Genomic DNA, 14,458 nt, shown 5'->3' on the forward strand with positions numbered 1-14,458 from the left:
ATATATATATATATATATATATATATATATATATATATATATATATATATATATATATATATATATATATATATATATATATATATATATATATATATATATATATATATATATATATATAAACTATCTTGTTCCATTATTTCAAAAGCAAGAATTGTGCACAATAACTAAGAAATGGACAAGGCAGAACCCAGTCAGGATCCACAAATACGCACAACGACCAGGGTAATATTTGCTGTTCTATATACATTGCAAATCTATAAGGATAAGGAGATGCCTCTGCTTACCTATCAGATAAACGGTCACCGGTGCTATCGTGACGTGGCCGGCGAAATCAATAGCGCCCACTTGGAAATTATACGCCCAATCCTGCCCTGAAGTTAAGACTCGCCCGACGCGGATGATCCCTGTCTCTTGATCAATGGTGAACTGGGGAGAAATATGTTATGGAAATCATTGGCATATAATCAATAAAATTTCTTGTTTCCTTTGCATGTTTTCGGTGCAAAAGCTAGAGAGAGAGAGGGAGAGAGAGAGAGACACACACACACAGTATATATATGTGTGTTTGTGTACGCGTCTGCGTGTGCGCAGATGTGTATGTGTGCAAACATCAAAAGCGAAGCCCACCCTATTTACTGAGACAACTCTCCTAGTAACCATTCGGTCTCCTTTATTTTTGTTGGAGAGAAAACAAGAGGCAAGTTGGACGCCACCTATAATGATCTGCGAGTGAGGTAAAGAGGGGAAGCCCAATTTAGTTAGCTCTATTGCTTTGGGGCTACTTGGGAGAAGTCTAAAATGCCTTCCAGAACCAATAAATATTTATTCCAATAGGTCCATCGTTCTGTCCACAGGTGGTGAGAATCAAATGGAAAATAACGTGCACTTACGGAAACTAGTTATTATTCTGTACAGAGAGAGAGAGAGAGAGAGAGAGAGAGAGAGAGAGAGAGAGAGAGAGAGAGAGAGAGAGAGAGAGAGAGAGAGAGAGAATCGGTCAAACTAACACGTTACGGAGTCTCACATGTAGATAAGATTTCAAGTAAACTGAGAAAGCACCTTGATTCATAGTTATGATAAGGATTCCCCTATTTTCATAAGATAGCACCAATTCACAGTAAGGCAATCTGGGAATTACCTTCACCTCCAATTAAAATAGTCCTTCATTGACCACTATCACTATTATCTTCAAGTGTATTTTAACTAGGGAACTTCACGTCTCGCTGTTTCCTTTAATGAAAAATATTAATTGAATCTTTCTTCTCCACTCTCGTTGTACGTTTTTCATTTGCCGTCTTTTGAAAAGTCCTTGAAACACTGATAACAACTAAAATGTTCCATAGAAACCACCAGAGTTGATGGAAAGTATGGGTGACGAGCAAATGAATGGCCGCACAAATGTGTGAGGTATCATAAAGATAGGAGTTGATTTTAGGATCAAATACCTGCAGACGAAGGCACAATAGATGACTGTGGTTGCCGCCTATCGAAGTGACAAAGGGGGAATACTTTTCTTCCCTGTACTGAAATGAACGAAAATTCTGCCGAACACGACGTTGAAATTTTTCTAACAAAACCCACCCCACAACGAACGGGGACTGATAAGGGAATGAGAGTCGTTTCAATGACATGTTCCATCCTTCCGAAATGGGCACTCAAAAGTCATCATCGGATCCTCCAGGCTGTTGATAAAGGACACCGATGTTCCTGCTCAACATTCTGATGGATTGATATCGTAAGACACCAATAAAGTTTATGGGAGCAATAATGCTTTCACGAGCCATCTATTGGAAAATACTGATCTGCAGTTTAGCACAATGGACGAAGAAACGCCATCTTCCATGTTTTTCAAAGAAGGTGGAAATCATCAAATAGACACAATCCCAAAGCACTGATGCACTTCTAAAACCATAATGAAATGCATAACACCAGTCATAATCAGTACACAAAATATTTCATCATTCGCCTGGGCGAGAAATTAGAACAGAACAGGCATAAGATTGGAAATACAACGACCCTACAATGAACGCTTTGCTTCTTGAAAATCTAAAATCCGTTGAAAACCCGATTATGAGCGAAGAGACAGTCTGCCTTCCCGAGGGCCAGCCTCGAACAAACAAGGAAAGTTTATCATTTCATTTCCAGTTTAAGTTTTAATACACGGCAGTAGAAATCTCTTCTAAAATGATTAAGAAACCGAAGTGTTCATGGTAGGAGCCTGTTGTATCCTTAAAAATAGTTATACATATATATATACATATATATACATATGTATGTTTATCATGTATATACACACACAAAACACATACACACTTATATATATATATATATATATATATATATATATATATATATATATATATATATGCCTATGTGTATGTAAGTATGTCTATATATCTATCTATCTATACACACACATATATATATACATATATATATATATATATATATATATATATATATATATATATATATATATATATATATATATATATATATATATATATACACGATTTCATGCATAAATACATAACTTTTTCTTCCATAAAGCAGCGTACATGTACTGCAATAATGGTCTGTACTTGATCATGTTTCCCCAAGGACTCCCAGAAAGAAAAGCTTCAGAGGCAGGAGACGGATACTTACCATATCTGGGGGCCTGACATCTTGAAGGATGTAGGCATCGAGGTCGTTGTCTTCATCTGTGGCCTTCACTGTGCCAACATATGCCCCTGAAACATAAATGATAAAGTTTTAACCATGGAACTTACAGTGCATGGAAGGCGAGGTCTGTTAATGCAGCCGTAAGTACTATTTCTCCAAATTTCCTAGACAGGCAGAATATTGCAGGAAATAATTTCATTGTCGCTGAGGATTTAATTGGCTCTTTTATTATTAAATAATGAAGCTTATGCACTATTTTCCTGTTCATATCTGCTTCAACTAGTTCTGCGAAATGACTATAGGGGAGACATTCTTTTCATTTGGTTTGCCTACACTTACACCTCTACATTCAGTGTGCTTGCGTTTACCTCTAAAATCGTAAACAATAATGATAATAATGAAAGGCATCAATTAGCAAGTGTGTCTGTCCACACGAACAAATGATGTGTAATTAAGAGTCGACGCGCATATATTGTCCCCCATATAGCCACTTTCTATATTTACGAACTTAATATGCTTCTGTAATCACTCGTTCAGGAACATCTCATGTCTCGTAAAAAAGTTTCCTTCAGGAATTGAATATTCTATTTGCCTCTATCTCTATTCACCCAGGACTACCTGGCACTTCCACAAAAAATTAAGCCGTTTTGCAGCATGTTGAAAAGGTATTAACAGAGAACGACCACTATTCATTTTCTTTTTATCTGACGGTCATTTATTTTTAGCGCTGGCCATCATGAGCCGTTACGTCATAACGAAAGCGAAAATGGCTCTGGGAGACGAGCCATGATCCTCTTTTCCTCAGCAATTTCTGACGGTTTTGCTGCTCAATTATCCTTTGTTTTCATATTCACTATCTCCCTCTTCAACTTGATTTTCTTTCCCTCTTCCTTTTACATATCTATTTTCCTTTCTCATACTCCTCGTGCTGTCGCTCTCTGATAATTTCACACGTCTCTATTCTTTCGCAATTTAGCTTTTTTCTTTTTCTTCCTCTTCAGCTAGAATCTCTTTCTCTTTTCGCTCTGCATCTATATCTCCTCATCAAACAGCGCGCCATCTCTCCCATGACTTCCCATATCTCCATTCCTTCACTGTTTCGTTCTTCTTTTATCCCGCTTTTACAGTTTCCCTTTCAGTTTCTCTACGCCTTTATATTTTATTATATCTTTCACTCACTCATTCACAGATGCACTCAGCTTTTGCTGAATTCCTTTCCTCTTCCAGACAATTCCTATCATGAAAAAGGTCACCATCTGCTTTTCAATAACAGTGAACTTGAAGTGTGAGAGGTGAGGTTCTGGTTATAACTTCCTAAACAGGAGATCATAGAGAGAGAGAGAGAGAGAGAGAGAGAGAGAGAGAGAGAGAGAGAGAGAGAGAGAGAGAGAGAGAGAACTTTCATTACCTACCAGTGGAAGCCAATTCTGGGACGGAAAAAAAGTAATGGTCAGACTCGAATCGCGGTGGTTCCGGCGTATCTTTGATGTAGATTCTCGCGGTTACTTTGCCTGTTATTCTCTCTTCGTAGGAACTGATTCTGTGGTCACCTGCAATGTGAAGAACGAATTAATGAAATGCGAAAATAATCGAACTTGATTAAAAGCCGGACGAATATATAAAAAAAAATATAAACATATATAATATATATATATATATATATATATATATATATATATATATATATATATATATATATATATATATATATATTGTCTCAGGTGATCAAGCACCTGGTTATTACACAAATAATAGTACCAATAAGTTACCTCACTTCGACCAGATACTTCAAACCTCATAACAAATACATTAAGACTGAATAGTCTAAAGGTACAGTGATCCCATAAAACTTACTAACCACTTGAGAAAATCAATCTAACTTTATCAAGTTATGGGTGAGGTAACAATTAATAAGTAATAAACAGACTAGTGGAAAATGGGCATCACTTCAACAAACACTATAACTGTTTCTCTGGTTCTATTTTACCTAGATAAGTCTCAGGTGAACAAACAGATATATCACTTACCTTGTACACATTCATTAATTTCTCTAATTACTGGTGGTCAAAATGAAACACTGTGCTTTTAAAACTTTACACAAACATATGTATTTCTAAGTTCAAAAGTTATATGCAGAGTTCACAATCTCAAAAAGATTTATTATTAATTGATAACAGTGTAAGATTTAAGTATTTCTTAATCAAGTTTAATTCACAAAACTTTAATTTATTAAGAAAGCAATTTGGTTAAGTAAGATTCAAACCATTAACTATCACTCAAGTTTTAAACATATACCTGACTAATTACACTCAACACTAATGTTCACCAAAATATTACTGACTGGAATCCACATAAATAGTTTCTGAAATCTCAATAATAAGTATGCACTAACAAAATGCTAAGTAATCACCAGCAACCCACTAATTATAAAATTACAGTAATATGATAGCACAGACATATAAGAATGAAATATGCAAAAATGGAAATATACCAACAGCAATTTCCTAAGACAAAAATATGTTGAAAGATTACATCAATCTTTCAAAAGATTACCTTCACTTTTTAAAAAAGGTTAAACTCACGTCTTTCTAAGGCTTTCTCAAAGACAACACTGCCAAATCACAATGACACACACAATGATATATAATTAGCAGCAAGACACATTAGAACTCACAATGAGAGATGTTATTCACCTCTTATTAAAATAATAACTCTCTTTCACCTAGAACATCACTTTAACTCTTAACATAACAAAAACCAGTAAACATCACATTACCTTATGAGTGTTACGATTCTAGGACAAGTGCCCGACTGACAAGTGCCCGACGGCCACATGCCCGACGGACATCTTCCCGACGGACATCTTCCCGACGGACATCTTCCCGACGGACATCTGCCCGAATGAACAGTGAAGTGCCCGATTGACAAGTGCCCGGCGGCCACATTCCCAACGGACATCTTCCCGACGGACATCTGCCCGAATGAACAGTGCCCGATGGACAAATGCCTGATTAGGACAATTGCCCAATTAGGAGAATTGCGCGATTATTTGTTTTGCTGCCATAAGGATTTTGTATGCACTTTCTTTAATTATTTATTTTTTCCTTATGGTAAACATTAACAAGGTATAATAAAAGACAAAAATAAAGAGAACACGATTTATTTTTTTTATTTATGGATACACAAGTATGTTATTAAAAAAAAAGACAATAGATCTAAAAAAAAATAAACCTAAAATTTTAAATTGTGAGCTAAAATAAAAAGAACATGATTTATTTTTTTTTTATTTATGGATACGCAAGTATGTTATTGATAAAAAAAAAAGACAATAGAAATAAAAAAAAAATAAAACTAAAATTTTAAATTGTGAGCTATCCTCTCAAAAATCTAATACTTCTCGATTTTCACAATCTTGTCACAATATTTGCTATTCTTTTGGTTGTATTGTGATATTTTTTCCTTTTTGAGGGAGGCTCTTGTCCTGCCAGCATTTGGTAGATGATTGTATCGTTAAGAGCTTGTTCAATTTTCAGTACCTGAAGAAAACGCCAGATATTGGGATGACTCGAGGTTATATTCACCTGTAAGTGGTTATGCCATCCTTCCAAGGAATTGATTGTTCGTGGCAAATCATCGCATCCGCGATTATGCATATTCCACATACAAATAGGAAAGAGTGGGTTTCCTCTGTTACGTCGTCGTCTCCTACCAATAAAAGTATCTTCAAAGTAGTTAATTACTCCATCTGCTTCTCATTCGCACATACTTTCTTGTAAGTGTTCAAATGCTTGTACAATATTGTCTGCTGGCACAAAAGCCAGGGCTGGTATCATTCGAATGTTTATGGCAAACTCAGCATCGCTCCGATATCGTGATTGCAACCCCCTGTTTGTACCTTCCGATAAATAGCTTGCGAGATGAAAAAAAGGCCCTAATATTTGCATTTGGAAAAACTTTTGTTATTGCATTAATTGCAGCTTTTTCATAATCAATCAAAATTGCAGATGGATTAAGTCTAGCATTAATAGCCTCGAAGTTGGCTGAACAGTTCTTCATAGGTGGATTGTCGTTTATTTAGCAAACAAATGCAAAAACACATGGTATCGTTCTTTTAGAAATTAAACAATGAACTGAATATAGTTGGTAGAACAGTTCAGGTACTACTTTGAAGGTACCATCGCAAAACCACTCACTGAAGATTGCAAGAGTTGCATATTTTTCTCGGTTGAAAACAAAAGTATACATTTCTACCAGGTCCACTGTCTTAAAGTAAGAAATTGTCTTCTTTGCACGTTTTTTTATATTCATCTGGAATTACCATCTCATACAAATTTCTCGGTATGGGATGTGGAGCATCTACAGCTTGTTTATATCTTCTGATAGAACGTCTAATTGTGCTCACAGACGGTAGTTGACTAGAGACTCCTTCAGAGACATTCTGTAACGTTTGACATAAAATCTGCTGTGATGACTGTTGGGTTTTAAAAGCTTGTTCCTTCATTTCTTTCACGTAAAGATAGAAGATCTTGACGAATAATATCTGGAGCATGAGTGTGGTCATGTGTTTCGCTTATTATTTGATCACCACACAGTAATTTTGGCGGCGTTTACATTCGTAAAACGTATTTCCAGATGGCAATTCCTTGTTCTTAACATAAACATAACCATTATAATGCTTCAATCCACCACGTTGAGTTTAACGAAATCCATGGGTGCTCAAGAGTAAAACTGACACTTCGTGACTGAAGAAAAATTTTTCCCAACTAAAACATATGTACTTTTTACTAACGAGCTTCTTCATCGTCCGGTAGTTTCTCCCTCTCAACTAAAAGAGCGGTTGTATATATGTAAATATTCGGGCAATTGTCCTAATCGGCAATTTTCCTAATCGGCCAATTGTCCTAATCGGGCATTTGTCCATCGGGCACTGTTAAGTCGGGCAGATGTCCATCGGGAAGATGTCCGTCGGGCATGTGGCCGTCGGGCACTTGTCCTGATACCGAGTGTTACACCATTATACACTTTCCATAATGATTGCACAATATAAATACTTCAGATCACCTCTTACAAAATGAACACACTCCTTCATCTGAGTTTAACAAAACTTTTACAAATATGAGAGCAACCACTGAACCCCTTTTACATGAATGGTAATTTGAGAGAGAGAGAGATAGGACCTACTGCCAGCAGCCCCTGTTCCTAACTAAGTGTTTTTGGATCAGTACTGCACTTTTATCTCCAAGCCCTCCCAGAATTCATGATACATAAAGTGTACATACATTATACGTTTCCAATACATGTATGGCATACATAACAGGGATTCTAAGGCCCAGAAGGAAATATGCTAGAATCTTATCAATGATTGACATCTTTTCGCTGGACACTCAAACACTTGAACAAACAAAAAAAGTTCTTTTGGACCAAATTTGGCTTGCTGTCAGCATGTCAACTTTCTTTTCTCTGTTCCTCATTCCATTACTCAAGATCATGGAAAATAATAATCGTAAACACAGCTAATAACCATGGAACAGACACACATGATAAACATATAACAGGCAATTTGCCGATTGCCCGTCAGCTCATGTCAGATAACCAAAGAGGCCCCTGCCTTTCTCCAAACACGACTTCCTGGACCCCAAACAACTGAGTAAACACAGGAAACATTTCATTGATATGGTTCAAAAAATATCTCTCTCTCTCCACAACATGTTAACACTCAGTATACGTATTAATAGATCAAAGAAATGGAAAAAACAAATCAAGACATTTTAAAATCATATTATTACAACAAATGACGAATCTGCAAGCAAAGTATCAAAATTTTCACAGAGATACATATTACACATGTAGAATGATTTTATATTATAACACCTTGAATATATATATATATAATATATATATATATATATATATATATATTTATATATATATATATATATATCATATATGTATATATATTGACTGTAAATATTTTCTGTTTAAACAGAATTCCATCAAATATTTGATATACAGTATATTTGTACACATACATATAAGAAGAGCTTGGAGAATAAGGTGAGGGGGAAAGACTTCTAGACTGAGCTTTGTCTTTATTTCAATACCTAATCACAGTAACCCTGTGATCAGGTCTTGAAATAAAGACGAAAGTTCAGGGTCTAACAGTCTTCACTTTCCTGCTAGTGCTTCTTATTTTATATGCCACGGACCATTGTGGTCTGGATGATATATATATATATATATATATATATATATATATATATATATATATATATATATATATATGATATATGTTTATTTAAGTATGTATATATATATGTATATATATATCTATATATATATAAAGTGAACATTTGTATATTTATTTGTCCACTATAAAAAATGAACCGCTTGACAGACCTTAACAAAATTTTGCACACGGCTTCTATGTCACCGTAGAAATTAATCACCTACCCACGGCAGATATACAAACACTGACAGAACAAATGAAATTTTCTTTTTTTTACGTCACCTTTTCCTTCAACTTTCTGGGTTAATTCTCATTTTCCACTGACGCTCCACCTTTTATTCCAAGCTCTGTCAGACGTATGATTTCATTAAACTCCTCCACTGCAAACCCCATAATCAGTTTATTACATACAAAAAATTAAACAGATGTGTTTGACACTATTAGAATGACTTTTATTCAGTCATAAAGCAATGTAATTAAATATATAACTTCTACCACCACACCAGTCAGACCTTACAATTCTCGCAACAGAAAAAATACTAACATACAAGATGTTTCTGTCATGGGCTTACCCCCTCATTAAAAAACTTCTCGTGTCGAAATTAACAAATTTTTTCAGAGTTTATCTGAAGCCAAACGTATCTTAATCATACCCTGCCAATAAAATAAAAATTCTTAAGTATCTTGTGTATTACCATCATCATATCTAAGTACTTAATCCACGAAAAATAAATTTTAGTTATGGGCATAACATTGGAGATCAGAACTAATACATTACCATCCGTGCAAGCGTATTCACAGACTAAATGCTTCTGTGACAAAACTAACCCCAATTTTTTTCAGTGTTCATCTTAAAACAAACATATCTTCATTATGCCTTGCCAATAAAATACAAATTCTTAAGTACCTTGAGGTATCACCATCGTCATATCTAAGTACCTAATCCATTAAAAAATCGCCATGTACCGATAATTTCTATCAGGGCCGGTGCCAGGAATTGCGGGTCCAATTAGAAAATTAAAACTCAGCGACATTCAAGCTCCGTCTCTCTCTCTCAAAACTCCGTTTTCTTTAACCTGAGACGGCAACAGCTGCTATGGTATATTTGTCACTATTATTATTATTATTATATTATAGAAATTAGTACTTTTTTATGCCTAATATGAATATGATTTTCTCAGTGATAATTTCCTGATAATATAGTATATATGCATAATAATGTGGGGAATAATACTTCCTCATTCTTCATTTCATAGGGGAACGTGACTTCCTCTCCCCCTTTATCTTACCCTCACCCTTCCCCATCCCTTCTTCCCTTCATTTTCCCTACCCCTTCCCTCTCAATACCCATATCCCTTCCTTCTCCCTCGCCCCTCCCCTTCCCTCCCCGCCCATTCACCTTCCCATCCCCCTCCCCTCCCCTCCCTTCCACCTTCCCCTTCCGCTTCCCCAACCTTTCTCCTCTCCTCCCTCTCCCCTTCCCTACTCTCCCTCCTCCTCTATCTTCTTACTTCTTTCCCCTTTCCCCCCTCCTCCTTCCCTCTTTCCTCCCACTACCCGCAGAATGCTATTCAGAGCTTTAAAGGGCCTACCCGTAGGTTGTTATTCGGAGTTTTTTTTTTGCCGGGTTGGTCAGGCAGTGCCGGGTTGGTCATATAGTGTACATATGTGTGTGTGTATATATATACATATATATATATATATATATATATATATATATATATATATATATATATATATATATATATATATATGATGAACCTACTGCATAGGCAAATGCAGTGGCTACTGCCATGCAAGGTGCTTGCAACAGAGGAATTACGTAGCAAGCGTAGCCAATAAAGAGGAAGTAGAACAAGTCTTCAATAAGAGTTATTTATCTTTTTGAATTATTTGCCTTTCTCCTTACCAAGCTGCCTGTTTTTCTACTAAAGCGAAGGCCAACGGGACAAGCACTGAATAAGCAAGAAAATCAGGAAGATTCCTAAACCTGGCAAAAAAAAGTTAATGTCACCCAAATAAACCCCCAGTCATTTTATCCATTTTAATTTGCTTAGAATAATTGTCCGGCCTATTGCATATTATTCCACCTGGTTTAGGAATCTTAAGGAAAATTGGATGTAAACATTTTACATGTGATATAACTTAAGAATGTACAATTTTGTTAATGTATTAGCAAAACAACATTTTATTACATTCTATAACTGTGAAATTTACATGAAACATATTGTTGACTGTCTGATTTTGTGATGAATTTCCAATGATTGAAATGAACAAAAGTCACTAAATACTGGGAATTTTCTAACCCGATGTAATTACGCTCCTGTAATTGCTCACATCAGAAATGGATCTGGTAATGAACTTCAATTAAACCATGGAAATATTTTCCATACAAACCAAATAGCTTATTGGTACTTATGTTGATGATGGTAAATCCAAGACACGGAGAAGCCCAGATAATTAGCGAAAGAGTTCCACTGCATCGCTTGTAAATGGCAGGACACTAAACCGCTTGTTTGCTTTGGTATTGAACGAAAAAGTGGCGTGACAAAAATGACCCTCATTCAAATCCAAATGTGAACCAGAGCTCAAAAACAACCTTAAATAAACAAACGAAAAATTGCAACACGTTTGGTGACAACACCATATTCCCCCTGTATTGACCAACAGCAGTGCCATGTTTGTAATTCACTGAAACAAAGAGCGGATAAATACTGTAATAAACTAAATCAGTTTCAAGTAGTTGATGTCCTCTTTAGCTCGCAAACACAAAATGTCTATTTACAACGAAACCTAAATTATTCAAACATTTTGACGCGTCGGTCGTGATTATAAAAGCAAATGCATTATTGATTCCATGCTGTAAGTTATATATCAAACAAACGGGAACGGTGATGAGTCACACTTCAAATGGTCAGCAACTTTTCCATAATTGTTAATAATATATATATCAAAATATCCAAATGCACACATCTGTGTGGAAAACTCTACGGGGTTCCCTCTCAACTTCTACTATTATTATGAGTTCATAACAATAGTTACCAATATGGTGCACGTTCCTACATTAGATATGCGACATATGTGGCATGTTTGATCAACCTAGATTTTTAACTAACAGGAATTTCTAGCATAGACAGACTCGTAGTAAAACCTCCAATGATGGAGGTATTAGCGATCAATTTTCATCGGAAGAGAATTCCATCTTTATTCTTCTTCTTCTTTCATTCATGCCTTTTTGAAGGACTTTTTTTTTTTTTTTTTTTTTGATTTGGCTTTATTCTTCGAACAAAGTAATAAAAAAAAAATATTCCGGTGACACACCGTACAATTAACATCGTATTTCTAACATTAGTCATCGGGATATAAAAAAAATCTGTCTGAATTAGACAAGAAATGAATCCACTATTCCGATAGTACTCCAATTACTCCTGCCAGAGAATAATTAAATGATTAATTTTACACGGAAAGTATTCATAATGAATGATACGCTGGATACCACAATTAAACTCTTACTACCAGGATCCGTGTCTACGTTAGAGATCCCAAAATGAAAGCAAAGTTGAATTTTATGTACAGCTGGTGAGCCAAGAACTTGTATACCTCTCATAACCAGTGAATAAGATTAAAGTGCCATTGGGTCATTAGAGCACTGGACAAAGAAGTTAAGAAGAAATTTCTTTTCATGAACAGATCAATTTTTCCAGAAATTACCAAGTTCAAATCTCCATATAAAAGACAAAAATCCTACCTATCGTCCCTGAAGTTCGCGTCAACACTAGTAACCTAAATACCACAAAGCAATGACAAAAATATCTGGAGGTGGTACAGTACAAAGAGAGTATACATATATACCACTGAGGAAAATAATTTCTGTAATAAAGTACTTTTCTTGAGAGAGAGAGAGAGAGAGAGAGAGAGAGAGAGAGAGAGAGAGAGAGAGAGAGAGAGAGAGAGAGAGCACAGGAAAGATTCCTGTACCTTTGTCGACTAACCTTTGTATTCGGCGGTGATTTTCAGCATATAGTAACCGTTGGTTTGTTCGTAGTCGAGAGGTCTCGTGTTGTACAGAACACCGCTCCTGTCGATTCCAAAGTTGTCTTCGTCATCCAGTCGGAACTCGATTTCCGAAGTAAAAAGGACTGGTGATACCACTCTGACCTTTATAATCAAAACAACAGGAGAATCTGATTAGGATTTATGTTTTTGAGGCGTAAATATCGATCATAATAATTAAACTAGTTTCTGCCTCAAACTGTTTCAAGAGCAATAAATAGGAACACAAATGAAAGAACGGCTTCGCGTCCTCGCGTCTGTCAAGAATGAATATTTGGTTTTCACCGGTCTGTATGTTCATTTGTAGCGTCTCTTTAGCATGTATATTGTAAATTTCTACCGCTATGTGTCAGTCCTCAGAAAGTGGATTAGATCTAAAGTCTAAACCGGTCAAGATTTACACCCAGAGTCTCATTTTCCCTTGTAAGTCACGCATGAGCATTATCATAGTTATATATAAATATGGGAAAAAGCACGTTAAAAGAAGAAATATATATATATATATATATATATATATATATATATATATATATATATATATATATATATATATATATATATATATATATATATATATATATGTGTGTGTGTGTGTGTGTGTGTGTGTATATATATATAAATATAGAAAATCGTCTGTTTACGTTTTGGAGCTTAATGATGACTAAGCACCTCTGTTTATCCATTTATATTGCACTGTCTTTGAGCAGAAAAAAACAAGGAATATAAAGGGAAAGTCCATTTCAGGGAGATGTTCCACTTGAAACCTCTATCGTTTAGTCAGAAAGTAATTACCGCTTAAAAAAAGGGAAAGGAGAGACTGACCTCAAAGATTATCAATGTACTGCTTAATCCCGAGCATCAGGCCTTTATTCCAAACAGCATCAACTTCTTGACATTATTTATAGATACCTTCAAATAAACAGACACCTTGTAATGATCGTTATCGAGACAATCACGAGTAAAAGTAAGATGAATTTCGTCCTTCATTGCACGAAACATATACATTATTCTTTACGAGTAAGCGACTTTCACATAGACCCTTGCTACTGTCTCAAAAGTATTCCCAAATCTCATTTCCACTTGATCTGTCGGTACAATAAACGAAAAATTCACAGAGCTAAAATCAAAGTATATTTTCTGGCAACGTTGAATGTTGAAGTTTACCTTCGACAGAATGGTGAACATTTTTTTTGTAAGCTACTTTCTGTGATAATGGAAGGTAGGAAATACTCAATGACAAGAACAGCATTAGTGATAACGGTAAAAATAACAATAAATTGCACGCGACCAGTTTATGTCTCAGTCGTTTTTCATGTCAGGGTTAATGTGAGTGTGTTTAAGTGTACTTTATAAACATGCAAGCACGCACTTTGTTATTATAGCTACTGTTACAGAGCTTAATCTTCATACTGGTACACACACAAATAGAGAGAGAGAGAGAGAGAGAGAGAGAGAGAGAGAGAGAGAGAGAGAGAGAGAGAGAGAGAGTGTGTGTAATGTCCTTGTCACAGT

General features: G+C 35.5%; 1 protein-coding gene across 1 annotated transcript in view; it reads right to left on the reverse strand.

Moving 5' to 3' along the window:
- The window catches only part of LOC136854441 (DE-cadherin-like), a 164,846-nt gene extending 159,234 nt beyond the window's left edge, over window positions 1-5,612 (reverse strand). Inside the window, 4 exon segments of the mRNA XM_067130734.1 lie at window positions 288-429; window positions 2,650-2,735; window positions 4,080-4,217; window positions 5,480-5,612. Coding sequence (XP_066986835.1) covers window positions 288-429; window positions 2,650-2,735; window positions 4,080-4,217; window positions 5,480-5,612 — 499 coding nt within the window.
- Between the last annotated feature and the right edge of the window lie 8,846 nt (window positions 5,613-14,458).

The sequence above is a fragment of the Macrobrachium rosenbergii genome, chromosome 29 (genome assembly GCF_040412425.1).
Source record: "Macrobrachium rosenbergii isolate ZJJX-2024 chromosome 29, ASM4041242v1, whole genome shotgun sequence".
NCBI lineage: Eukaryota > Metazoa > Arthropoda > Malacostraca > Decapoda > Palaemonidae > Macrobrachium > Macrobrachium rosenbergii.